This window comes from the organism of the source record quoted next, unplaced genomic scaffold (genome assembly GCF_019419815.1).
Source record: "Pyrus x bretschneideri cultivar Hongxiangsu unplaced genomic scaffold, Pyrus_bretschneideri_v1 Contig74, whole genome shotgun sequence".
Classification (NCBI taxonomy): domain Eukaryota; kingdom Viridiplantae; phylum Streptophyta; class Magnoliopsida; order Rosales; family Rosaceae; genus Pyrus; species Pyrus x bretschneideri.
The window spans coordinates 428,164-453,925 of record NW_025999814.1 but is presented as its reverse complement, the minus strand read 5'-3'; the positions used below and the strand labels follow the sequence as shown (position 1 = coordinate 453,925).

The following is a 25,762-nucleotide window of genomic DNA, read 5'->3' as shown; positions in this document are numbered from 1 at the left end:
TTAGTTTAGGTATTGTTTGTGTAATTCTCGTGTGAAGAAAAAAAAAAAGAAAAAAGAGTAGAGTACAAGAGTGTTTAGCTGAGTTGGTTAAGACATTATAGTCCCCCATTTGCACCCAAATTCGAACATAGCTCCTATTAATTCAATGAATTTTGTTTAGTTATCATATCATTTGTCAAAAGAGTAAAGTAATTATATAATACAAAAATGACAAAATAACAAAAATGAAAAACACTCACATTGATCAAAACAGAAAAAAAAAATAAAAAATAAAAAAATAAACAAACAAACAAAAAACAAAAGCTCACCAATACTGACCAACTAGTAAATTAATAAGGCCGTTGGTAGTAATGTCTTGGGACAGAATCTCGGTTTGGTCAAAATAATTGGCATTGTTCACCAATAAAATTGTGTCAAATATTGCAACGCATACAACTCAAGCAGCGCGAACGAGTTAGCGGGCCGTGTTCGGGTTTACCAAATAAACCCTTACTCAACCTGTTTAATTAATCAACCATAACTCAACTCGTTCGCCACTGTTAGAAATCTCACCAAAATTCATTATGTGTTGCGCATTTGAGAACTTTTTTCGCATACCGTATTTTTTTCTCTATCGATAATAAACTCTCCCTTCCTAGTCCGTAACCTCAAGTGACCCCAATTATATATTAGAGAGGAAAGAAAGAAAGTTCTGCTAGATGAACCGCGTCATCACACAACGGTTAACTCAAGACTCGCAAAACCTCGCATGGAGTTGAGCAGTTGATGTCCAAGTTTAGAGTTCAAACCATGATCGTTATTCTACCAACCATACTCCACTAACACCTTGAAAGCTGGCCCTGTTAAAGATAGATGGGATTCGAACTTGACTACACCAGAAAGATATAAAATTTCGACATTGTTAACCATAAAATCATTTATTCTTATATATAAAAGTTGAGTACAAAAAACAAAAAGAAAGAAAACATAAACCCTGAACATCACTATAAATTGAATCCCAATAGATTTGAACCTTTCAGAAATCCTCCATCCATAGAAGCACCGGTGATGGAATACTCTGCTTCTGCTTCTGCTTCTGGGACAGTATCAGTTTTCTTGTTATCAAAGCAGTACACAGGGGCTTGCCATTTCGCATCCTCGAGCACTGCCCCAACCTCAAATGTCATCACATGTGCCTCCCTCCCTGCAACATTATTCCTTTCTCATAATCATCACAATTAATACTCGAGATGTTATCGACAGTTCAAAATAGTCATTATGCACTCATACCAACAAAAACGATAAAAAAGGTGAGTACGCGATGACTATTTTAACATAATAAAGATGACTATTTTCGAGTACTAGTATTTATTTTGGGGGTCTAATCACAACTCCCAATCAAAATCAACTACAAGGCGAGTTCAAATCTTCTTCACTAAAACCGTTGTAGACTCTCTATAACCTATCTACTTGATTGACGGTGTTATTTAACTTATTTGATCTTTATACTGTTACGTGCAGTTTAAATGAATAGCGAGGTCTCAACAAATAAGATCGGTAAGAGAGGCCAAAAGAATTTTAAGTGCAGAAGATTTGATAACGAGTGAGGCACTTCTAAGGTCAAAAGAATTTTTAATTGTCAAATTAAATAAATTAAAAGAAGAACTACGAGATAAAAATATAAAATAAGTGCAGAACATAAAACTGGGAGTGAAACAAATCAGTTGAATATGAAAACAATTAATTAATTAATTAATCAATCAGTTGGTACCTGTGTAGAAAACCCAATGGACAGGCCGATTGGTATCAACGTCCTCATAGTACGTTATGAAGTCGGCCTTCTCCCAAACATCGCACAAGAAACCACCGTCCACGAGGCGCCGACCCACATACCTGGCTCCGTCGAGCCAATCGGGTCGGAGAATGCCCACTTCAACGTGGACGGTTTTGCACTCTCGGGCGGAGTCCAATGTGTAGACAAAGGAGGTGCCGTTGTTCCACTCGAGGTCGTAGGTGACCGATCCCAGCTGGTGCCGTATGATGTTGAAGTTCCGGCCGTTGGGCCAGTCGTACCAGAGGTCGATCAGCTCGAGGGTTCCGGTGTAGTTCATCATCAGTATGGAGTGGAATTGGTGGGGCCACGGGGTGGGAACTGGGTCTTTTGATGACGGCAGTGCGAGGCAGAGAGAGGCGGCGAGGAGGATGAGGATTGGGACGACGGTGGTGGATTTGGGCAGTGAAGCCATTGTCGTTGGTGGCTGGATTTTGCGGTGAGGACTTACAACGTGGACGCGTGTGGTGGAGAGGAGGCCAGGTGACTCACTTTCAGCAGTGACGGACCAGAGTGGGCTTGCACACTAAAGCCCATTGGGCCTCAGAAATGTTATTTTCCTTGAATGATTTACTCTCTTTATCGTTATTTGAATAATTAAAAAAAAAACTTTTTAGCTAAAATAGTCTTTGAGATTTGCATAGCACCTCACTTTGATCACTGAGATTGAAAATCAATAGAAATGGTCACTGAGATTGTCCATCATCCATTATTTTGCTTTTTCCGTTAAAAACTTCGTTAAGTGTCCTAGAGCTCTGTTTGGGCCCAAAATAATATGGTTGGGCCGAGCAGCAAGATGTGCTCGGCCCAAGGTAATGACAGATGCTATGGGCCGAATAATAAAACCCGGGCCAGCTGGCAGGGTCGGCCGAATCCTATCCTAAGAAGTCCAGATGAGTAGAAAAGGTCGAGGAAGTCCAGGTGTGACCAGGATTCTCGACCAGCAAGAAATAAAGCCTCAAAAGGAGGAAAATTCAGAATCTCAGAAGGGGTAGGATTGTTCGAGCTAGAGGTAAAATGGGACAAGGACTCCCAATCCAAATCCGAATGGATTTCAGGGAACGAGGTGCTATAAATACAAGAAATTACGCAATAGAAAGCCCCCTTCAACTCAGCATACAATTGCCCTGCGCAAAACCTCTCAAGCACCTTGAGATTTTTTCCTTTTCTTTTCCCTGCCGACACATCTTCAGTTTGGATAAACAGCACTGTGGAAGCACCCGGCGAGCATCTTCAGTTTGGATAAACAGCACTGCTGCCGCAGAATCAGCCGACCGAGGAGCACCTTCAGTTTGGATAAACAGCACTGCGTCGAGGTCGACCGATTATCTATCTAAGTCTCGGCCGAGAAGGGTTTTCGAGCCCTTGTTGGTAGAGGTCATCTTACTAAGCCTTTCCGGCATAGTAGGGTGTTACGAATTGCATTGCTCGGCGCATTGGACGCCGAGTGGTTTTATGATTGGATACTCGCAAGTAAGCTTCAGGGTTCGGCATTCCGACGGCCGAACTATGTTTACCATAAAGACATATATCACATTCGAGTACCTGTGCCCATATAGTTTGGTCTCGATTCGGCGTGCTTATACTCTTACGAATATAATCACATTGACCGAATCAGGTTCCGACAACTTGTGAACTCCGTAGAATTAGTAGCCTTGTCTTCAGGCTATAGAACCCAGAGGCCGAGAGCGTTCCTTCCTCGGTCGCAATCACAAGATACAGAAGTCAATAGCGCACCCAACGCGACAACATCAAATTTTACTCCTCGGCCGACGAGTTGGCACGCCCAGCATTCAACCGAAGGACGTAGTTAGCTCATTAGTTACTCGGCCTGCGCGCCACGTAGGTTTTGTAATTTTTAGAGTCAACAAGCTCTTAGCTGAAAGTTTGGCCAATTTTCAAAACTTCGTAACTCAATCGTTTTTCAACCAAATTTGACCCTTAATATATCAAAATGAAGATAGGAAAGTGTAGAAAAATATTATTTCTATTTGGAGGCCCAATGATTTCCGGGGATGGCCGAAAAATAGCCTGAAAGGTGATTGGTCCGCGAGAAAACTGGAAAACTCGCCGGCAACTAAGTAAACTTTAAACGTTTATAACTTCTTCAATACTGAACGAAATTGAGTGATTCAAAAACGAAAATCATACTTCTTGACGATACAAAGAGCATGATACCCTTCTCGATAGCTAACCCATCGTGGTTTGGCCGCCAAAAAAAAAAAGTCTTTTAAAAAGTTTATCTGAAACCTTGTGTGATAAATACTAGAGTATTTAATCAAAGTTTTAGTCATTTAAACAACAACAAGTGGTCTAGTGGATTGGTGGTACAAATCTAAGTCAGGTTTGCTCTATGATCTTGAATTTGAGACATGAATTTTGCAAAAACACGGATAATTCTCTAGTTAAAAGTTTTAGGAAGACTTGTGTCATTTAACTGCTTCAGAGGCGAGTTGAAATGTCTTTAGCTTTTCCAAATCCTACTAGAAATTAATCCTACTCTCCGGAGTGTGTACACCTTAGGCTTGGATTTAAAAATATTTTTAAAATGACTTAAAGTGGTTTTGATGAAAACGTTTTTGAACCAATCCTTAGTAAGAATGCAAGTAAATTCTAGTAAAACACTTGAAGTGCTTTCTACAAAATCACGTAACTGGGGCTTCTTGCAAGAAGCACTTTTAAGTGTTTTTTGCAACCCAAAATTATTTTCTCTAATCCCTCTTTAAATCAATTTAAAAATACTTCCAAACGAACTCTTAGTTTATGATAATATAAAATTAATAGGGTCTGCTGCTAAGCGATATTGTATGTGATCTTTCTTGTTTTAGAGAGTGTCAATTTAGGTGTTAAATAATATTATACTCTTTTTTTTTTGTGCCAGCAATATTAGAGAAGATAAAACAAAAATTCAAAATTTGTTCAGAGACCGGATACTTTTGACCAACTGAGCTGAGTTATTTCATGCAGTTAAAGAATTTATCTCGCCATAACCACTGCCACGAAATTGTCTATAAATGCTAAACCACTTCTGATTTATAACTTCCATTAAACCCTGCAGTTCTCTCCAGCTTCAGTACTTCCTCCTCCGCCTCCTCCTCCTCCTCCTCCTCCTCCTCATAAATCTTGCTTCCAAGTTCCGAACTCCAACACATCCCTCACCCTAATATCGATAAACTTTTAGAGTCAAAGAAAAGCTTGAAAGTAAGAATGACATGGTATCAGTTGGAATGTATGCTTGTTTGATCTTCTTAATATTCTGTTTGCAGTTGCAGACCCCGCTGTGGTGAACTTTTGAGATTAATGGCTGTAGATAGAAGAAAATCTCTGCATGAAAACGAAAACCCTACATTTTCCGGCAACGGTAGCCTCTGAAATCAACGGTTTAGGTCGTCAAAGAGTAGGATGGGCTAATTACAACCGTTAGATTATAAATCCACATCTGATCTGCCTTTTGTTTTCCATTTGAGCTTAACTCTATGCCGATCATGTGTTAAAATTTTTCTTTTTCAGGCTCATCATCGGAGTGGGAGTAGCTCATCAAGGGACGTGCAAATCTAGGTCGTAATTGGATCGCTCTTGATGCACATATAATTATATATTGGCGTCTCTAATATAACCTTCAAATTACAAATTCGACTCTGTGCATCAGTTTAGTGATAAACCATATAAGGAAAGGAAATCTCTCCTCTCTCTTAATTCTCTATGGTATTTTTTTCCCGACGGGGTAGAAGAGTGCAAATTGACATTTCGGAGTGTCGGTATCAGCGTTTGGACGCAAGGGAACGCTCAACATTCGGTTGAGAGCTATGTAAAAATTGTTAGACGGGGGTTGTGATTGCACACCTAACTTATAAAATGTGTTAAGAGTTCTTGGTGTAATCTCAATCTTTGATTTTGCACTGTTTTTATGAGCCTGTTTTTTTTACTTCCACACACTTCATGTGACGGTTCAGTTACAGTGCATGGTATTAGTATCTCTTAGCATTTAGAGGTTTAAGGGCAAGGGTTCTGAATCTTAACCCGAGACATCCGCCATATCAAACCAGAAAACCCAAGAAACTGACATTTCCGCTCACTTCTGAGAACCCCTATGATTCGATCTTAAGCGGTGGATGGAGCCAACGGCGCCACACAGGGCAGCTTCTGTTCCTCGAGCACAGCTATCAAGGTGAAGTTCCGTTCCGGCAAAGACACGGCAGCGTCTGTTTAGGCACAAGGACGAACTGGCCTGTTTGATTTGTGATCCTAAAATGCTTTGAAAAATCTTGATTGAATCTGAAAATTTGAATTGTATCTGAAACTCTTTAGAAATTTGAAAACTTGTATGGTAGGTAACTTACTTTTTCTCATTCAAGGAGCCCCTTGACCCTTGAGTTGTAAAAACTTAAGAAACAATATACCTTGAAATTTACGAAAACAATATACCTTGAATTTTACGAAAACAATATACCTTGAATTTTACGAGTTATCCATTCTCACCTCATCCGGGCAACCAAACGAAACAATTCACCAGCATTCACAGCTCTGTCACTACTCAAACGTAAAAACAAGGGCTGATGCACAAGCTTGACATTTATACAACCATCGCACGGTATCATACATCAAATTCTTACAACTTGGCGTCAGCAGTGCAAAGTATCACAGTTTACTCAAGCAGGTAAGTAGGGGCAAATATTCCCAATCATTTTGTAATTCTAAATGCATGTTACTGTCTGAATGGCCAGATCGGGAATTAACCAACCAGAGCCATCAATTTGCTCGGAAGGTTTAACTCCTACTCAAAGGTCTTGGCGTAATGACTTGTCGTGATGATTCAAAAGGCGGTTGACAGTTCAGGCATTTCAGGGCATGCCAAATTGCAAATGCTCAAAGAAAAGGTAAGAAAAAGTGAAAGAAGTGAGAAACAAACCTGAACCTTCACTCCTGATCTGAAAACTGCTAAAACATATTGTACACAAGTATGTGTTTGTCTAAATGTACTTTAACCCTGAGATGTACTGTTGTCTAGACATTAGATACTGGGCCAGGGAATAAACAATTCCCAAGAGCCCTAATATCCTAATCTTCAGCACGTCTGTTATTATGATCGATGGCAGATTAAGGGGCATAGTTATCAACGGCATTGAGTCTGTCTGTTTTGTGAAACTCCACATAAACCTGTTGAAAAGGATATGGCTCGGGAATGTAAGAATGAGGAGGGCCAAATTCTTCACAGCAAAGAACCAATCTGGACCGCCAATTTCCAAGCCCCAACCCGCATTCCCATGCCAGACATCTTCCCATATGCTGTAGATGGCAGTCAGGACTAGGTAGGCCGATATCACTACTGAAACAGGGAAATACCTTTGCTTGTCCCCAAATCCGGCAACAAAATCAGAGTCCTGGTTGAGAAGCAGCAAAATTGGTGCCAGAAAGAATATCGCACGATTTGAGCCGCCAGTGAGATTGACATTCAGGATGAGGCATATAGCAAAGCACATCACAGTTGCAACGTTACCAACTGCTGGCATCCAAGCTCCCTCAGCAGCCATTTTCTTGATTGTGAATGATGAGACACTTGCAGACCTACGCTGTTGCATGAATCTCATTCTTGAAGCAAAGCTAGTAGAGGTGCTTTCACCAGATTGACTGTGCCTGATTCCAGGCCTTTCAGTAGCCTTTTCCCTCATTAACGACGCAAGTTCAAACTTTATCTCCAGCGCTATTAGCATAAATATTGCTGCATAAAGACCGAGAAGAGATGTCCTTGCCCCCTCAACAGCAAATAGAGTAGTGAGCTTCTTCTCTTCTTCACCCAAGTCTCCAAATCCACTATCTCCGAGGATGTTTTTAATTCTCACTTGGCCCTCCAAAAGATAGGTCACAGGAAAGAGAGCTACTAGTAAAGCAAATACCCAAGGAAGCAGCTTTGTACTCGAGGCAGATGGAAAATGGGTGAAAACCGCAAACACCGAGGCAGAGACCATGGTTACGACTATGAGGATATGTAAAAAAGCTGTCTGAAGGAAGTACTCGGTAGATATGTAGACACCTAGAGCAATACCCATAGCTATGGAGTAAAATACTCTCAACTCAACCATGTATTTAATAGGTATGACAGATGTAACAGCTGCTAGAGTCAGTAGGATTGCCATAATAAGAAGCCATGACGGCCACAAAGGTTTTTGTGCCACAAATCCATATATGGTGATGTCATCAGAAGTCTGACGAGCAGCTTTAATTAGGTCAGACCGGTACGTCCATGATACTGGAATAGGTGGTTGCATAAGGATAAACAGCAATCCAGTTGCCACCACCAGCACTAGGCATCTTTTGGCAGACTGCACAAAAAAGTAGAAAATGATCACTTAACACGATGAACATAATCGATTAGATAATGCTAAATAAAAAGATTCATAAACTTGGCCAAGTTTGATAATCTGATTGATTTCTCTTCATTAAGTGCTTAAAGTTCATGAACAGCTCAGTATCGGTTTCATATAACGGTATCAGCACACCCAATTAAAATACCAACTAATTAAGAAAAGTAAGATTTTCTAATTAGTTGTTAACTAGGAGAGTAATATCCAGTTTTCCTCAATTCAGTTTAAAATTCCGGATTTCTACAGAACACTGTACCTATTCCAATCAGTAGTACTATGAGAAGATATGCAGAATCAATATGGATGATTAATGTGATGAATCACACATGAAAGGCTTATGAAATAAATTCTAAACGGAGAGTGAAAAATACATAGAAGCCCAAAACCTTAGGTAGAATATCAGATTTATATGCTTTTTCTTTGATTTCGATATCTATGCGAACAGGTTATGTGCAAAAGATACTGAAAGAGAGGTCAAGAAATAGAGTATGATATACCAAGACATGAGAGAAGTGGAGAGCCACAATTGGTACACAAGCCAAGCCCGTCAAAACAATACAGCAACCCAAGAGTAAGCCATCAGATGGGGGTCTTCCATTCCACCACTGTAGAGCTTCAAAGATTGTTTCACGGCAAAACCAGACTGCTAAGGAAACCACACCTGCATGTGCATACGCTTGCCAAGCTTTCATTTTTGAGGCTGTTCTTGACTTATCCCTAAAAATTGTAGCAAGCAAAGAATTAATAATGCAGACACTTTACAGAGTAAACACAAAACATCAAGCAAAATAGAGTTAGTACTTGTAAAGTAGCAATGGTGGCGTTACAGCCAATAATAGAATAGCTGACACCCATACGACAGACTTGGAAGAAATAAGCAGCATAGCCTGCTTAGCTGAATACAAGCACGTCAAAACCCAAACAGCCTTTCCACCAATACGACGATCTACAGATAGTCTTTTCACCAAAGCTAAACCCACAAATGTTGTCACAATAACCATGTAGCTTGGGTACATTACATCTTCCTCAAAACCATAAAAGTATATGCCAGAGTAATTAAAAAATCGATTCTCAATGTGGCAAACAAGAAATGCATGGCCAATTAATCCAATCTCCATCAAAAAGTGAAGCTTTGAAGGAAGTAGTACTAGACCAGGAATAGACATAGCCAAGACAACATTCACAATTACGAGTTTGCAGAAGGACTTCAGGGACATTCCTGCCATCCAAATATTTAGATCCCAGAAATTATGTATTACAAACCATGCCACCATCAAGCTTCCAAGAACAACAAAAGCAAAATATGACGAAACACTCTTCTTTGTGAAAAATCGAGCCAAATAGAAACCGGCAACTGAAGGCAGTGGAAGGAACTGCAAGACAAAGGACGACCAATGATCACTGCTAGTTCAAGATTCAAATTAGAGTTCAGAGTCAGTCATAACGCGATAAACTCATTATTCCACAATCCAATTACAAGCTTACCACACACAACAATATGAAGTTCAGTTTGGAGAATTTTGTCTACAACACATTACTATCCTCGAGTTTGTAAGATTACACCACCACAAAGGTAACTAGCATTTTGACACAGTAATGAAACACTCCGGCCAACACTTCATTTTCAGAAATGTTCAAAAATTGAATATGATAGATTACATCGGCACGATGTAAGCTCATACATCACAACAGCACAAAGAATTATGTAAAAACAAAAAAAAAAAAAAAAAAAAGTAGAGCTAACGTCCTAATAAATAGCATTCTGAGGGCTTACAGTGATTTACAGTCTTGTCTAACCATGTCTGCTGCAAACCAATTTTCAACAGGGTAGACTCCTTTTATACTTTGTAGCTAACAGAATTCATGTATGCTGATAAAAGACATGAAGATAGAAATGTAAGGAAGCAACTGCATACCAATATAGGAAACCCGACAACGATAGCTCCAGCAACACTAACTACAACAGCCAAAGCAGTGAAAGCCATGGAGCTGAAAGCATCAGATATCATGCCCAACGCATAAGCACCCGCTCCAGATGCACCTCCGAGCATTGCAGTGGTCACCAAAAGGTAATTCAACGGCGGGGGCACCTGAATGTACCGCCCAAACGAATGGAAAACGACTCTAATTTCCAAACATATCACCACAACCACCAGTGCAACAGCTCCATTCATCACCTGAATGCCGCGCAGTTGGTTCGGATTCTTCGTGACCCACCAAAGCGCGCCCCGGGTCGAGGCATAGAGCTGGAAGAGAAATGGAATGAAGAAGAGGAGAAATAGATCGGAAACTGCAGCGGCAGAAGAGAAAACGACGTTGTAGTGAGAGGCAATGTGGAAGAGGAGAGGGAAGAAGAGGAGATAGAGAGTGTGGATGCAACCCTCCAGTGGCGTGAGGATGAGGTTGTCGTCGGGCACCTCACCGCCGTGGTACTTGGAGTCTTGCTTGGTTTTGAAGGAGGAGATGCGGGGAATTGAGTAGAGGTAATAGAAGAGGCAAGAGAAGGACATGAGGTAGTACGAAGCGTTGGTCATACCTACGGCGGAGATGGTGGCCCAGGTGAAGAGGGAGGAGGCGGCGAATGGGAGGCAGGCGAAGAGGAGGCGCTCGAGCGCGAGAACGATTGAAGGGTTCTCGATTTGAATCCACTTGAATTGGAGAGAGACCCAGACGCCGATGAGGAAATTGGTCTCGGCGCAGAGGAAGGCGGCGAGGGCGGCTAGCGGAAAGGAGGTGAAGGTGGAGAGGAGGGAGGAGCTGAAGAAGAAGGCGATCTGGGAGAAGACGAGGGTGAACCAGACGCCGAAGAAGGCACCGGACTTGAAGTTGAGGGCGTCGACGATGTAGGAGACCATGAGACCTAAGGTTAGGGTTGCGATCACCGGAGTACCGCCGAGGTCGAGGAGGAAGGCGGCGCAGGGGAAGAGTGCAACGGCGATTCGGGCGTTGTGGGCGAAGGAGGAGGGGGAGAATCGGGAGTTCTTGAGAGATCTAGAAGGACCGCCACCATTGTTGAAGATTGAGTCGTTGAGGCTGGAGCTAGGGTTTGGGGAGCCGTTGCCCAAGGAGGAAGTGCTCGCCGAAGGGGTGATGTACGGACGGAAGAACCGCGGCTGAAGCTCCGGCGGCATCATCTTGGCCCGGCCTCTTCAGCTTGCTTCACTGTCTCTCTCTCACTATCTAATCCTACCTATATATTTCGGATTGTTGTCCCACTCAGGACAGAACTATTGTCCAATCTTTGCCGAGTTGCTCTGCTTGTACAGTTCTGAGATTATGTGAGAGACAAAACCGGCGGCTTCCCAGCACGCTTATTTTCTTCGATTCATTTCCAACTTAGGTTCTGAGAGAGATTTTGGAAATGGAAGTCGTGACGTGGATCGGGGAGTTGTGACCGTTGGATGAGGATCGGGCGGTCTGTGTGCCTAAGAGGGCAAGCTACTATTGGTGGGTCCCTCCGTCGATGAGTCGCCAGGACTTCCTTCTTCTCGGTTTCGACTGTATTTTGTTTGGGCCAAAACTTGTTCCCGCGGCCTTACTTTGGTCCCAAATAACGCGCCGATATTTAGTCCATTGTGAAGTGATTCCTTACACAACCCAAATAATTTGGGTCTTCAAAATGAGAACAAAAAGTTTTTGTCGTTGGCCCTTAAAATTTGATCTTCCCATTAAAATGGTTCTTGAAATCAAAGTTTTAGAAGAAGCTAGGCGCTAATCAAATGATGGGCTGGGGTCTAGCGTCTAAGTGGGTGTCTAAGCAGATTAGATAGTTTAAGTAAAATCTTTGCTTATGCTTAGAATATATATAATTTCATCATAAACTACACGATAAAATGACATATACATTATGAAGTATTGGAACATAAGAAAAATATGGAGAACAAGCATATAATGTGTGTTCATCCAAGTATTCAATAACTCTTTAACAATTTATTGAAAAAATAAAATGGAAATGAAAGTAATCTCCTTTTTTGTCTAAGTGAGTCGCGACCTAAGCGGGCTATGCGGGCTGGTTTAGGTGGGCACCTCAACAGGTCTAGGCTCTCCTTCTTAATTTTCAAACTTCTAGACATTAATTGAGATGGTGAATAGCTGTCTAGTGCCTAAGTGGTGCTAGGTGAGAATTTTTAGAACATGCTTGAAATAAAATATATTGTCTTTTCGTTAAATTTTCTGCTAGCACATAAATGGATTTCACCTATCCAATTATATGGTGCTCTGTGGATTAGTAATAAAAAAATTATTTGAAAATAGTTAAAATCTAAGATAAAGAATTTAAACTAAAACTGAAAAAAGGAACACCGTGGTCTTTTGATCTTGCTACTCTTGAGAGCCTTCTTCTTTGATCAGCAACGGAGATAAAAACCCTAACTTTCAATTGTCGGGCACTCGAACGGGGAGAGAACCTTGAAGAAGAAGATTTTTTTTTCTTTTTTTTTTTTTAATTTTAGTTTTGTTAGTTTTAGTTTTTAAATCTTTATAAAAATTTGGGTTTTATTATTAACCCACGTGACCTGTTATGATTGGATAGGTAAAACTCGTTCATGTGCCACATTAATACATAATTGAAAATTAGACAGATTGACCAATTTGATTTGTTGGTTTCACTTCCACAGAGCAAATTGATAGACTTGCTATTTCATAGACTATATTGATTGAAAGTTCCAATTTTAGGGACCACCCCTGATAAAAAAATAAAATAAAAAATTGTTTGGATTATTTAAGCAAAATATTAAAAGGGAGAAATTTTGTTCACAATTAATGAATTCTACTATAAGAGGGTGGAGATTTTGATGAACCACACAATGAGTCATCTATAATCAATGGTGGAGCCAGAATTTTTTTTCTTGGGTTGGCTAGTTGAAATTAGTACCATAAAATCACATATTTATTTTTTAATCAATATAAAAGAACAACAATAGAATATAAAGAATTCTTAAAATCATAACCCTAACCAAGGACCATATAAATAATTAACCTGCTAAATAAACCAAGAATAAGTAAATAAAGCGATTAAGAACGTATCAAAGGTTGCATTCATTGGAAAATTGCAATGAAAAGTAAAGAATTGCAGAGATAGGGATTTAATTGTGAACTAAAAGAAAATTCTTTTTCTTTTCTTGAGTAAGAAGTATAGAGGCTAAATCGCATAGGGTAAATGATCTTTTTCTTTAACGAATAGGATAGAAGGGGGAGGGAAGATAGAACTAATTTATCACTTGTAGCATAAAAAGTATTATTTATTACCTATCCTCTACTAAATATACATGAAATAATAACCTGTATTGGAATTGAGTGGGCTATATAGGTTATACATAGGCTACATGCATTAACATAAGTCATTAAAGCATGAGTTTGAAAAAAGATAGTGCTATTCACATATCATTATTAATTTTTTGTCATTGATCGTCATCAATTCATTCAATCCGAAGGTCGAAAACTGAGAGAAATGTATGAGAAATAAAAATGAGTGTAGATACACTACACTTACAAAAAAAACATCTCTAAACTACAGCCCACCTTAACCTTGTGGGTGGCTCCGCCTGTGTCAATAACTGAGTCCTACATATCCCTATGTATAACCATGCATTACATATGGTAATTGGATGAAATGGAATTGTAAGACCAAAATGAAAATGGTCAAACTTAAATTCAAGCTCGACCTTAAAAGGGTGCAAGTGGTTCCATCGAGCATGGCCCTCGATGGTTTTTTAGTAGAGCAATAATGATATTGGGTTAAAATAGTTAGTTGTTAAGTGAGAGGAAAACCAGTGGAGATCGAATCGGTACAAGAGTGCATAACAATTTAGAAATTATTTCTATACTAAAATCTAAACTCTCGTGTACTGTTCACGAACAATGGAGTGGCGAAAATGCAATGTGGAAACAACAATGCAAGGATGGGATCTCATCGCTTACACTTAAACAACGGTTTGTTTCTCGAATCACATTCATTAGTTAGATTATTAATGTGCCTAAACTGTGGTTTTCAATATGACTTTCTAATTTCCCATTTACAGCATTCTCTTTTTGATTATAGAAAAAAAAAATTAATAAAACACAAGAGATGCAGCAATTAGAAACATGGCTGCAAGTGTCTTTCCTTTAAATTACTATATTACTTTTGTAGTATATGCATGCATAACAGAAATTCAAATCATAATACAAGATTTTAGAACTGTGCCAATCGTGTACCAAAATACTCGAAAATCAGAATTGTGAAACCAAGTCATTGTCACTTAAAAAGGTGTACATAATTTTAATGTTATATAGATGCAAGTTATTTTTCACTTATTCTCTAAACCATTTACTTCCCTTCTAAACTTGAAAGCAGGAAGCCAAGTCTCCAGACTGCACCAAGGACTAGGAGGTCATCCATGAGCAACCTGGCATGAGGATTTTACTCACACGGTTGGGCTTCTGAAACTCATTATATTTAGTATATTCTTCTTATATACAATGCTTCTATTTGCGGATTTAAACATGTCCTTTTTTAATTTTAAGGGCATGAAAATTGAAACTCGGGTGCTACCCCCATTTCAAGGCAACTGAGACCGCTTGACACTGGTACCCCAATCGATTTCTTTGTTGTTTTCCTTAATGGATTATCAATTTCTCACTTTTTTCTGAGTTTTTTACTATAGGTATTTTGCATTTTTGGCCTTCAAGATATAATTGCCCAGTGCGTATATTTGTTTTCATAAAGTGCAATGGATAATATGTTAACCTGATTATTTGTGTGCATAAAGTATTTTTTTTTTAGAAATATGGTTATTGCTTTTCTAGTTTACAAAGGGAACGGCGCTTGGCTGCTAAAAAATCAGCAGCAGCTCCTGCTGCTAGCGAATTATGGATGGACACGTGTCCAAGTAATTGATTTTTTAATCACAATTTGGACACGTGTCCACCCGTGATTCGCTAACAGCAAGAGCTAATGCTGATTTCTTCAGCAGCCAAGCTTTCTCCTTACAAAAAGGGGTTTACAATGCAAAGTCAAAAATAATTTTTGAGTATTTAATTTACTGCCCACAAAGGAAGTTGGGGTTATTTTTCTTAGTTTTATAGTTACTAGCCTTCATGCACGCGCTCACGCTCGTGCAGAAGACATTTTTTAAATCACGCCGTGCTACTCGCAACTTATATGTTTTAAATGTATTTATGTGCGTAAATTGACAAAGGGAAAGTCAAACATTTGAAGTAAATGAATAATTTTAGATCATGCTAGAAGAAATCCCTCATAAACCAATTAAAGTAGCTGAATTCACATAATAAAATCAGTCTCTATAGAATTTACATTAAGAATAGAGAAAATAATATTTAATAAACAATTGACTGAATCATATTATTGCTAGCCTATTGTGAGGATAAGCCCACTCCCTTTCCCTTAGTTTATATAATATCGTTTATTAAAAAAAAATCATTTGACAATTAATTTAATCACATTATTATCCGTGTGCGAAATACATTTTTTATAACCGGAATTACATGCCTCTCAAGATGTTTTAAATGTGTTTAAAAATAGAGAAAATAATATTTAATAAATAACTGATTGAATCATATTATTACTAGCCCATTGTGAGGCTAAGCCCACCATATCCCCCTTAATGTAGATAATATCATTTGTTAAAAAAAAAAAAATCATTTGATAACTTATTTAATCATATTGTTATCCACGTGCGAAAAACCTTTTTTTTATAACTGGTATTATATGCCTCTGAAGATGTTTTGAACGTGTTTAAAAATAAAGAAATTGAATCACATTATTGCTAGCTTATTGTGAGGTACTAATTAAAAAAAAACACCAAAAAGTAAATTATTAAATAAATACTGTTAAAATGATGAAAATACCCCTACCTTATTTGATGTATTATGTTGGAATGCCTTTAAAGTTTTTTATTTCTAAATTTTTTGTTGAAGCATGATGACACCAAATCACTATTCACCTTTTCCATTCTCTTTATATATAATAGATTACATCTTATTAGGTATGTTGCTTCTTAGAAGCGATTTGATCACGGTATGACTATGTCAGAATTGCAATTGATCTTGATTGGGAACATTTTGACATCGGTTGAGAGAGGTAGCATTTGTAAATTATGTAACACCTGATACTTAAATCGGTTCTTTTTCATCTTCTCTCTTTGTTGTCTTCTTCCTTTACAGAGGGGAAGGAGAGGGTACTTTTGTGTGTATTATATTGTTCTTAGTGGAATATTAAATTACAACTAGGTTTATAACACAAAAGTGTTTTGGGGACAAATGGTATATTGACTGAAAACATCATTAAGAAGATGAAAATGTACTTGATTTAAAATTTATAGCTATATGTGTGACAGTTGAAGTTTTTGGTATGAATTTCCTTAATTTTCTAGATTTGGTGTTGTTTAATAAGTAAAGATTCATGCCCGAAGATAATTTATTACAATCCAATGTTCTGTTAGTAAATCTTTATCCTTTATCTGTAAATAATATTGCGCATATAGTTTTTGTAATGGTGTTGAGGATTTTAAATATGTTATTTTTGTGTCTAAACAGTAAACAATGCGTTGTAGTTTGTACGTAGAAGCAAAACAACGGACAAGATTTACTCCATATGAGAAGAAGAGGTTAACTTAATTGTTTAGTTTTATTCAAAATTGGTCAGATTCAATCTAATTCAATCATTTTTTTTTTGCAGTATGGATAACATAAATCTAACATTTCTTTCTTCTCCTTTCCTTAGTTGGAGCTACCCGTGCTGCTGTTGATGCAGGATATGTTCCTAAGGAGCTGCATGTAACATTAATGATGTTTTTTTTTTTTTTTTTTTTTTTTTCATTCTTGAAGAATATATTCATTTCTATATTATTTTGTAATGATAGTATATGTCACATCCTGATCCGGGGCGAATCACTTTCCGGGCCTGCTCCACCATTGTAGCACGATATTGTCCCCTTTGGGCTTACCATTCCCTCACGGATTTGTTTTTGGGAACTCACAAGCAACTTCTCAGTGGGTCACCCATCATGGGATTGCTCTAGCCCCCTACTCGCTTAACTTCGGAGTTCCTACGGAACCCGAAGCCAGTGAGCTCCCAAAAAGCCTCGTGCTAGGTAGGGATGAGAATATACATATAAGGATCACTCCCCTTGACGATGTGGAATTAAGGATCACTCCCCTTGACGATGTGGAATGTCACAGTATATTATGAATCACATCCTTGAACCTGTTATAAGTAGTCTTACATTTTGATTTTCTTTTATTTTTATTCTCCTGCAATTGAAGTATGATTTGCTTTTCTGGTTTATAAAGGGATTTCTGATGCAATGTCAAAAAGAATTTTTGAGTATTTAGTTTATTAGCATCGTAATGGAATGTGGGTTTATATTTCTATGAGTTTGATAGTTATTACATCTTATTAGGTATGTTTCTTCTTAGAAGCGCTGCAATATTTGTAAAAGAAAAGCAGAAGAATTAGGGGCATATTATGTGGAGGGTGAATTGCTTGCCTGAGGTAATTATATATTTTATGTGTGAATGTGACTTATGCGAATATTAACTGAAATGTCAAATGTGTGTGACATGTAATGTGTATATGAAGGTGAACTAATTTAATATATGTGAACTAAAATTGAGATTGGCAAATTACGTAGTGAACTGAAATGTACATAGATGATGTAAATTTAAACTGAAATATTTATATGCGAACTGAAATGCACAACAAAAATTATGCTTAGCATGCTTTCGCAATTGATAAATAGATCTTTGTACAGAATTCTCTCATATTGATGGTTCATTGATCTCAATGTAATTACCATATATTAACTATGCATTGTGGAGAACTAAACATTGAATCATAAATAGTCAATATATAAGTATTACGTAATCAATAAATAATCAATATATACGAGGACACTATCTTATTATGCTTCTTGAAGAATTTAGTGTCTAATTTGAAAAACTAAGGAAGAATTTTTATTCTTTTGTACAAACCCCATCTACTAAAATGTCAGATTTCTTCAATTGACTGAAGGAAACATATGGTAAATACCTTAAACTTTTGAGCAAATACATTTTTGAATCACTTTGCTTTTCAGGAATGCAATGAAAGATGATGTGAGGACTTGCGATGATGGAGTTGTATAGTTATTGTGCTGCATGTATAGAGATGAGCAACCAGGGATATGTGTAGATAGAAAAATATGGATGATATTTGTACCTAGCTACTTTACATTATTTGGTTGTAGCATACCAAGAGCCCTGATCCTTTTGTTCAAATGATATGTGTGTCTAAATGCATTTAAGATTTTATACATTTACTAAAGACATTTATATTTTGTGATCTCTAAATAGACTTTGAATCATTTTTAGATTCTAATATAAATGTAAATAGGTTTTAATATATTTAACATGTTTAATAGAGTTTTACATCCCGTAGCATCGCACGGATTTAAATACTAATTATAGTTAAACATACTCTCAAAATCTCAAGAAATCTCATTATAATTTATGTGGTGTATAAATATCGACATTGGAAATCGATGGAAGTGGCAAAACCCCATCCTTGTTTGTATCACATGACTATCATCCAAAACCACAGGCTATATATATCTGGAGAAAGCACGAATGACCCATGCCGGATGTCGTTTCGTTTTCTGAGCATGGCAGAATGACATGACCTTATCCGAAACAGAACGAGAGCAACCAGAAAAGTCCCAATCCCAGTTCTATTTGCATGTCAAATTATAAAGTGGGGCTAACAAAAAGGACGCACAACCTGCTGGGGGTTTGAGCCAAAAGAGACAGCTACAGAAGCTGGTCATCTTTCTCTCTCTCAATATCTCCAATCCAACATGCATGCATGACCCCCAGCACAGCATACGTGTGGCCTGTCGGATCTTTCTTTCTGTATTTTCTTGATACACAGCTGAGAGAGTGAGAGCTACCTCTCTTTCATTACTATTTGTCAAATGCCAAACACAATTCACAAATGTCTCTGTGTGTGTGTATATATGGGGATGCGGGGCAAGCAGTGACATCCATCGTATTTTTGTTGGTCGTCCCTTTAAAGTGTACAGTATTAAGAGTGAAATACGTTAACTTTTACAAATTTACATTTAACATGGTATTAGAGCAGGTGTATGTAGATCATAAATGAGTTAGATAAGTATCTATTGTTCTACGTGAAATGGGAGGGTTGAGACTGAGAGTTACTGAAGTCCTAATACTGAGGACGAGTGTTACTTGTTAGCATAGTTCATCTTCTCAGTACCTTCATAATATGTATGTCTATTTATCATGAATGAGTACAAAGTATATTAAAGATCATTTTGATTTCCAACATATCATGCGCTTACTAACACATAAGAGAATAAAAAAGTTTGTTACACATTATAAAATAACTTATTTCATATGAGAAACCATATATTAGATCGCTCAACAAAAATACGTTTATTTAAGGGAAGTATTATTGGCACTCTAAAAATCTCATTCTACACTCCTCACAAGTGTATTTTTCTTTCCTAATGTAGAAAGTTTGGAGTGTAGAATAAGATTTTTGGAGTGCTAATAACAAATCCCTTATTTAATACCTGAACAAATATGTGCGATTACTTCTCTGATTTAAAGATTTAAAGTAAGTAATAGTACTGACATGTAATAGCCTTTCGTATTGCAGATCGATTTTGCAATTCGTTTAGTAATCCAAATTGGAGGCATGCAAAAGCAATTACTCTAAGCACCGAATCAAACAAACTAAACAAACGTATAGATTAAGCTAATTTGGGTTGTCATGCATGAAAGACCGACGCCTAAAATGCCCCGGTTAGAAAATAGTACTGGCCAAGTAAGTTAAATTTCCATTTATACCTAAACAATATTATGCACAGATTGAGATTGCATCCTAATTCATTTACGTGTCTTCTCCATTGTCCTCAAGAATAAGAGAACAATAAAGTCTACGTTTAGGGTTTTGGGTTTTGAGGCCTCTAATATTTTAAAACGTGTCACCCTACCGTTAAATTTGTCACATTTTTTGTTTGTTTTAAATGCACGAAAATAACCCTCAATTGTTGAAATTTTTTATTGTGCAAAGTAAATTGGCTCGTTTATACTTGCAAGTCCATGTAACAAGTCGGAAGAAGGTCATAATTCCAAGGTACATTTCCATCAGTTTTGTCGATAGTCAACGATTATGGATATTGATTTCGAAATTCTCAATAGATGTATCCGTAATTAGGTTGCCGACATTTCTGTAAAAATCGATATTTACAAGGGGTACATTGCGAAGATTTTCGAAAAGAGAAAAGAAACAAGAAGAATGATTGAATAGCAGTGCATGAGTGGAGTGGAGCCATATAAGTTTGTATCATCATGAGATCCAAAGGAAGAGGCGTGTGAGTGAGATAGAGAGAGAGAGGACATGAGACTCGAGGGCAGGCCCTCCTTCTCCCCTCCTCCGCCTCCGCTGTGCAGCTACCTGGGGTAGAGCTGGTGGTGGTTAAGACCACATTTTCCCAATAAATGCATGAGAGAAATGCCAAAGTGCTTGGCTAGCTATATATGCATATACTGACTTGACTAGTATTATTTATGCCCGGTCCCCTTTGCTTGTACAGTTTCCTGTGTCTCCTTGATTTGCACTCATTGTCCACCTTACCTATCTCCATGGGCGTTTTGCCTAATTTCCCACATGCAGGCGTGGCTGCATCTTAGCCTTAATTTGCCTCCTTTCCCTTCACCACTGGAAAACAAGGCCTTCTATAGCTGGTTGGCTCAATTGGTAAGGTCTCTGCTTTATGTGTCGCCCCACCAAGATTCGAGTCTCATTGCTAGCAGTTTTCGTTGGTGCGAGACTTATAAATTCTTACGTAAATTCATATTAGTGGCAGCTGACAATTAGGTACCACGCCTAAGTCCTTTAGGCTCGAGGTTGTGGATATGCCTTGACACTGGTGGTGAAAGTCATCACTCTCCCCTTAAACTTTTCTTCACCCCAAAAAAAGGGCCTTCTATAATTTTTGGCCTTTGAGCTGAGAGGAGAAATTTTAATCCAATTTTTCTAAAAAGTAGTCTAAATTTTAATCCAAATCCAACTTACACAATGAGAGGGAAATCACAGAATATATAAGACGAACTTTTACAAATCAAACCATGAAATTGGGTTCTCAGTTAACATTTCCAGGGGAATGAATCAAATCCCGGAGTGGCCATGTTTTTGTTTATGTCAGTCAAATCCAGGGAAATGCCAAAATTCACCATGTTTTTGTTTATGTCAGTCAAATTATTGAGTCTCCATTCTAAATGGCTCCCATAGAGGAGTTGATTTACTGAAGAATCTTCCCACCACCCTGGAATCCAGAATCCTAATGGCCTCCTCTGACTGGATGCACCTGGGAGTTTTATACTGGTTCACAGAAGATCCCTGGGACACAGAGAAATCCATGAGTGCATCAAAAGTCCCATGCTGCACAATCCGGATCTCCAGTGGTCCTATGGAATTGTCCTTCCTCCTGCACCTCCGGTACACCGAGTCCAGGGATTGTTCCACTGTGGAGCAGCATTGCTCCATAATGATGGTCTCCAGTTCTATCGTGTCGTTGTTTTCTTTGGTCTTGAGCTCCCAGAACAGCACATAGTGGCCTGGGATTGAGGAGGTGTCCGCGTAGCTGGTGTACTCGATGAGGAGGAAGCCGAGGGGCTCGAGCAGGAGCTTTGCTTGCGTGACGGCGTTTAGAAGGTCTTCTTCGTTGGTTTTGTCCGTGTCGATGCTCAAAACCACATTTCTCCTGTGCATGAATCTGAACTGAGGAGCTTTGTTGTGGAAGCCAGTCACCATTAGAATGTCACCAACCCTGTACCTGTATAGCCCTGTGTAAACAGTATAAAAAGAAGATTGATAAAACTACTATGATGAGGTAAATTAAAGACCAAAAATTCACAGTCGGATCATGAGTTAGCGGAGAAATCTTCTATGTCATTGGTTATAAACAACCATGTGTATATCTATCTCATCTCCTATCTAGTCATGTGATGAGAGAGACAGATATATAGTTGTATACAACTGGTGACACACAAGAATCTCTCAAGTTAGTGAGTGGGATACCAAAAAACTAATGTAGTATTTTATAGTTGCAAGGTAAAAGTTTTACTGTCACGTTTAAGAAATGAAACGTAAAATACATGAAGCATGTGGGTCAGACTCTGATCTAAAAATAGGAAGTAAAAGTACCTGTAAAAGTTGTGACAACAAGTTCATAATAGTGACCAAGCTGCACATCCACTAGATCAACTGTTCCTAAATTTTCTTCCTCATCTGCGTTTGCGCAATCTTGACCAGAAACACTGTTGCACGGGGCTACCTCTTCGTGGTGTTTCTCCACGGGTAGGAACTCGAAGTAGGCCATGTTCGGAAGGAGGGTGTAAGCAACATCATGCGGCTTGCTTAGCGGGTTGAAATTGATCCCGAAATAGCATTCAGAAGAAGCATACATTGTTGAAATCAAAGGCAGTCCACCAGAATAGAATTCAAGAGTTGGGATATACTGAGCCATGGACCCTGTGACTATAACCTCAATGTACTTTGTTCTTGGCCAAAGCCTCTTAACTATCCCTTCCATTGACTTGTTACTAAATTCGTGCCTGATCAAATCGGCCAAATCTGGATTCGGTTTGCCGAGGACTAAAGACACCGCGTTTCGACAACTGGAGTCAGTGATCCAGGCACTGACAATACCTGAGCTTATGTTTGAGCACAACTCCTCCCAGTAGTCCTCTAAGAATTTGATGGCCCTGAGGAAAGCGGACGCGAAAACTGCACCGACCCTCAGGACCTCATCCCTCTGTACTAAACCACAGAGTAACTGGCAGTACATACTCTGCTTGCTGTCTGAGCACAAGATGGTCTCATCCGGGCTTGTGTAGATGTTAAACCGGTTGAAAGGCCGGTTGCGGAAGTTACTGCTCTTGTAGTAGCTGCTCAGGACAGGCCTTGCCACTAATCCGGAAGGAGTACTAATTTCCGGTTTGATAAACAAGAGGTACATTCCTTTCCCTTGGTCCAAGCCATCCACATACCTGAGTTTGAAACAAATATAATTTCTCAGTTACCTTGTTTTTCACTGTTACATCAATTTAGAACCAACAGTAAAATTTAATATAGACACAGCAAAAAGGAGGAAAAAGGTAGCTTCTCACTTGTTCATCACAGGCACAAGGAGATTATAAAAGAATGTCTTCCTGTCCAAGTCTTCAACGGTTGAAGGCATCATCTTCGGCTGTCCTCCCGAAGTTCCCGAGCTGCGAAAAAACATAACTATTAGAACTAAAATTCATGAAACATAAGAAATTGTACTTGTGACCATATACTTTTCGTACCTGGTGAGGAGCTCAGTGATTTTTTGAGCCGAGATGATCTCAGACGTCTCTCCATTGGCAATTCGCTCGATGTAAGGCTTGACATCTTCGTAATTCACAACAGGAACTTTGTTCTTGAAATCCTTCTTGTCATGGTGGCCATTGAGAAAGCCCTTCAGATATTCGGTCTCCGCATTTTTCGCTAGTATCTCTTCCAACACCTGCTGCTGTACTTCATATGCATTTGTTGTCAGGTCCTCCAGAAGCTTCAAACCATATTCACTGTCATTTGGATTATAACTGGGAATCATCCTTGGCAACATTAGAAAGCAAAATTAAAAAAGAAAATTTGGTCCGAGCCGATTCTAGGACGTCATTTACTGTGACACACAAGCAATGAATCGAAAAATTCACCGGAATTTCGGTTTGATTTTGATCAGTTAAGACCTGAAACTCCAAGAAAAAACAGATTCTCTCTTCCCTTTTGAACTGAATTTTGTAATATGAAAAGGTGCCTTGCAGGAGAAAAAAAGTGGAAGAAGAGTGAAAGTGCTTAAAGAGCAAAGGAAGAGAAAGTGCTACATATTTGTATGAGCCATTGTCTTGCAATAGAAGGCTGTTCAATGTGGTTTCTGTGTAGCAGCTGAGAAGAAAGGGTGGAGGGAAATGAATAAATAACAGACTCTGGAGGGGACTTCGGGAAAAGATGTATATTCAAAAATAAAATAAAATAAAATAAATCTGAAAAATAAAAAAATGGAAATGTGAGGGAAGTTGAGGACGCTATGGAGGTCCTACACACGTGGCCTTGTCTGGTTAGCTGTGAATAATATTGAAAAAAATTAAGGTTCAAGTTTACATCTTTTGTCTGCTCAAATCAACCATTAGTCAGCCAAGGACCTAACTATTAATTGAATACTCACTATCTATTAGACAGATGGAATGAGATAATAATTAAAAGAAATGTAACAACAGAAGACTTATTTCTCAGAAAAAAAAAAAAAATTCATTAACCAACTATAATATCGCATATGTAGCTCAAATCAGTTGACTAAGTGGATACTTCTTCCGTGCACTCGAGTTTCAATTTCCTTTGCGTGGAAGTATCCAATTGCTAATGCAACAATAAGATAATGCCATCAAAATATTGTATAGAAATCATGGACAAGCTCTGGCTTCTGATAGTAACAGAGATTTTAACAGGAAACTTCTTTTCAAGAAGGGGACTGATAGATTAAGTCAAGGTTTTGCTAATCTCAGCAGACATTTAGCAAAAAGAGTTGATTAGACTTCATTAAAACAGGATTAAGCAGTGGTTTGTCACATTCTCTGCCAAAAATAATTATGGTACAAAATTAAGGTGGGGGTTTATTTGGCTGCTAATTTAATTAATTTCAAGCAGACAAAACCTGGCCACAAGGTGATAGGCGAGTTTTCACCACCAGGCATTGCACCAGACCCACAAAGACTTTTGTGGCTCTAAAATAAAATGAAATCTTTTCAAGGAAATGATTTGTTTACTCATTGTTTAAGATTAATGAAGCTCTCAAATCAATATCTCATTCCTAATCGAATACTAGGAGGTGTCTAATAAGTCAGCATATTTGAGATATTACAGCTGGGTAAGAATATCTAATGTTGAAGAAAATATTAAAATTTATACACCAAATCAGATCATTCATGCTAAGGCGCAAGTCTATTGCTTGCATTGGTGAAGAACTTCTATGTGCTGGATGACACAAAGATGGAATCTCAAGTCAATTAGACATTATCACGTAGGAAACTTAAAATACATGACAGTGTATGATTGACTTAAGAGATCGCTACTGCAGCATCTCGTGTAAGTTTATCTCCTTGAAAGAACATGCTAAGTGTCCCACGGATCGCATTTATCTTTGTTCTGGTGCATTATGAACGATACAATCCTACCACGATCCACTGATGTTTAACCCTGCGTGATTCCAATAACAAATCTTGGTGAGAAACAGAGAAAGAATGGCAAAAGGAACAAATATAAAAGAAAAATAAAGAAAAAATTGATATATAGACAGAAAATGTTTGTCATGCCAGTTAGTAGAGAATCATATGTCATTTCAAGGACCCTACTCTGGAAATTGAAGTCACCCAAATTATGATTGGACCAAACCAACACTCAAGAAAGTGTTGGCTTGTAAACTGTCCGCCTGGTAATTTGAAGGATCTGAGGACAAAGAGAGTACTATTTTTGAGTAAATTATTGTCCACCTATACAACAAAT

General features: G+C 38.4%; 3 protein-coding genes across 3 annotated transcripts; all 3 read right to left on the bottom strand.

Annotated features, from left to right (window-relative positions):
• Positions 1 to 898: 898 nt before the first annotated feature.
• On the bottom strand, positions 899 to 2,264 carry LOC103950387 (uncharacterized protein At4g14100). Its single transcript, XM_009361584.3, has 2 exons — positions 1,751 to 2,264; positions 899 to 1,183 (listed from the first exon to the last, which is right to left on the bottom strand). Exons 1-2 carry the CDS (start codon positions 2,223 to 2,225, stop codon positions 984 to 986), a joined length of 675 nt encoding a protein of 224 aa, XP_009359859.2. The 5' UTR covers positions 2,226 to 2,264; the 3' UTR covers positions 899 to 983.
• A 4,443-nt stretch (positions 2,265 to 6,707) lies between these two features.
• Positions 6,708 to 11,621, bottom strand: LOC103950386. The gene is made up of 4 exons (XM_009361583.3): positions 10,089 to 11,621; positions 8,974 to 9,545; positions 8,670 to 8,889; positions 6,708 to 8,130 (listed from the first exon to the last, which is right to left on the bottom strand). The coding sequence occupies exons 1-4, from the start codon at positions 11,304 to 11,306 to the stop codon at positions 6,781 to 6,783; spliced, it is 3,360 nt and encodes a 1,119-aa protein (XP_009359858.2). The 5' UTR covers positions 11,307 to 11,621; the 3' UTR covers positions 6,708 to 6,780.
• Positions 11,622 to 21,183: 9,562 nt separating this feature from the next.
• LOC103950385 (indole-3-acetic acid-amido synthetase GH3.17) lies at positions 21,184 to 24,496 on the bottom strand. Its single transcript, XM_009361582.3, has 4 exons — positions 23,527 to 24,496; positions 23,347 to 23,448; positions 22,382 to 23,226; positions 21,184 to 22,020 (listed from the first exon to the last, which is right to left on the bottom strand). Exons 1-4 carry the CDS (start codon positions 23,826 to 23,828, stop codon positions 21,434 to 21,436), a joined length of 1,836 nt encoding a protein of 611 aa, XP_009359857.2. The 5' UTR covers positions 23,829 to 24,496; the 3' UTR covers positions 21,184 to 21,433.
• Between the last annotated feature and the right edge of the window lie 1,266 nt (positions 24,497 to 25,762).

Excerpts from the sequence above, each read along its gene's own strand:
- LOC103950385 (XM_009361582.3), bottom strand. The coding sequence starts at position 23,828 with ATGTTGCCAAGGATGATTCCCAGTTATAATCCAAATGACAGTGAATAT. Across the intron at positions 23,449-23,526 it reads ATCACTGAGCTCCTCACCAG|CTCGGGAACTTCGGGAGGAC; the intron begins GTACGAAAAGTA and ends GTTTTTTCGCAG. Across the intron at positions 23,227-23,346 it reads CTTGTGCCTGTGATGAACAA|GTATGTGGATGGCTTGGACC; the intron begins GTGAGAAGCTAC and ends TTTCAAACTCAG.
- LOC103950386 (XM_009361583.3), bottom strand. The coding sequence starts at position 11,306 with ATGATGCCGCCGGAGCTTCAGCCGCGGTTCTTCCGTCCGTACATCACC. Across the intron at positions 9,546-10,088 it reads TTGTCGGGTTTCCTATATTG|TTCCTTCCACTGCCTTCAGT; the intron begins GTATGCAGTTGC and ends TTTGTCTTGCAG. Across the intron at positions 8,890-8,973 it reads CCACCATTGCTACTTTACAA|GGATAAGTCAAGAACAGCCT; the intron begins GTACTAACTCTA and ends TACAATTTTTAG.
- LOC103950387 (XM_009361584.3), bottom strand. The coding sequence starts at position 2,225 with ATGGCTTCACTGCCCAAATCCACCACCGTCGTCCCAATCCTCATCCTC. Across the intron at positions 1,184-1,750 it reads CCATTGGGTTTTCTACACAG|GGAGGGAGGCACATGTGATG; the intron begins GTACCAACTGAT and ends ATAATGTTGCAG.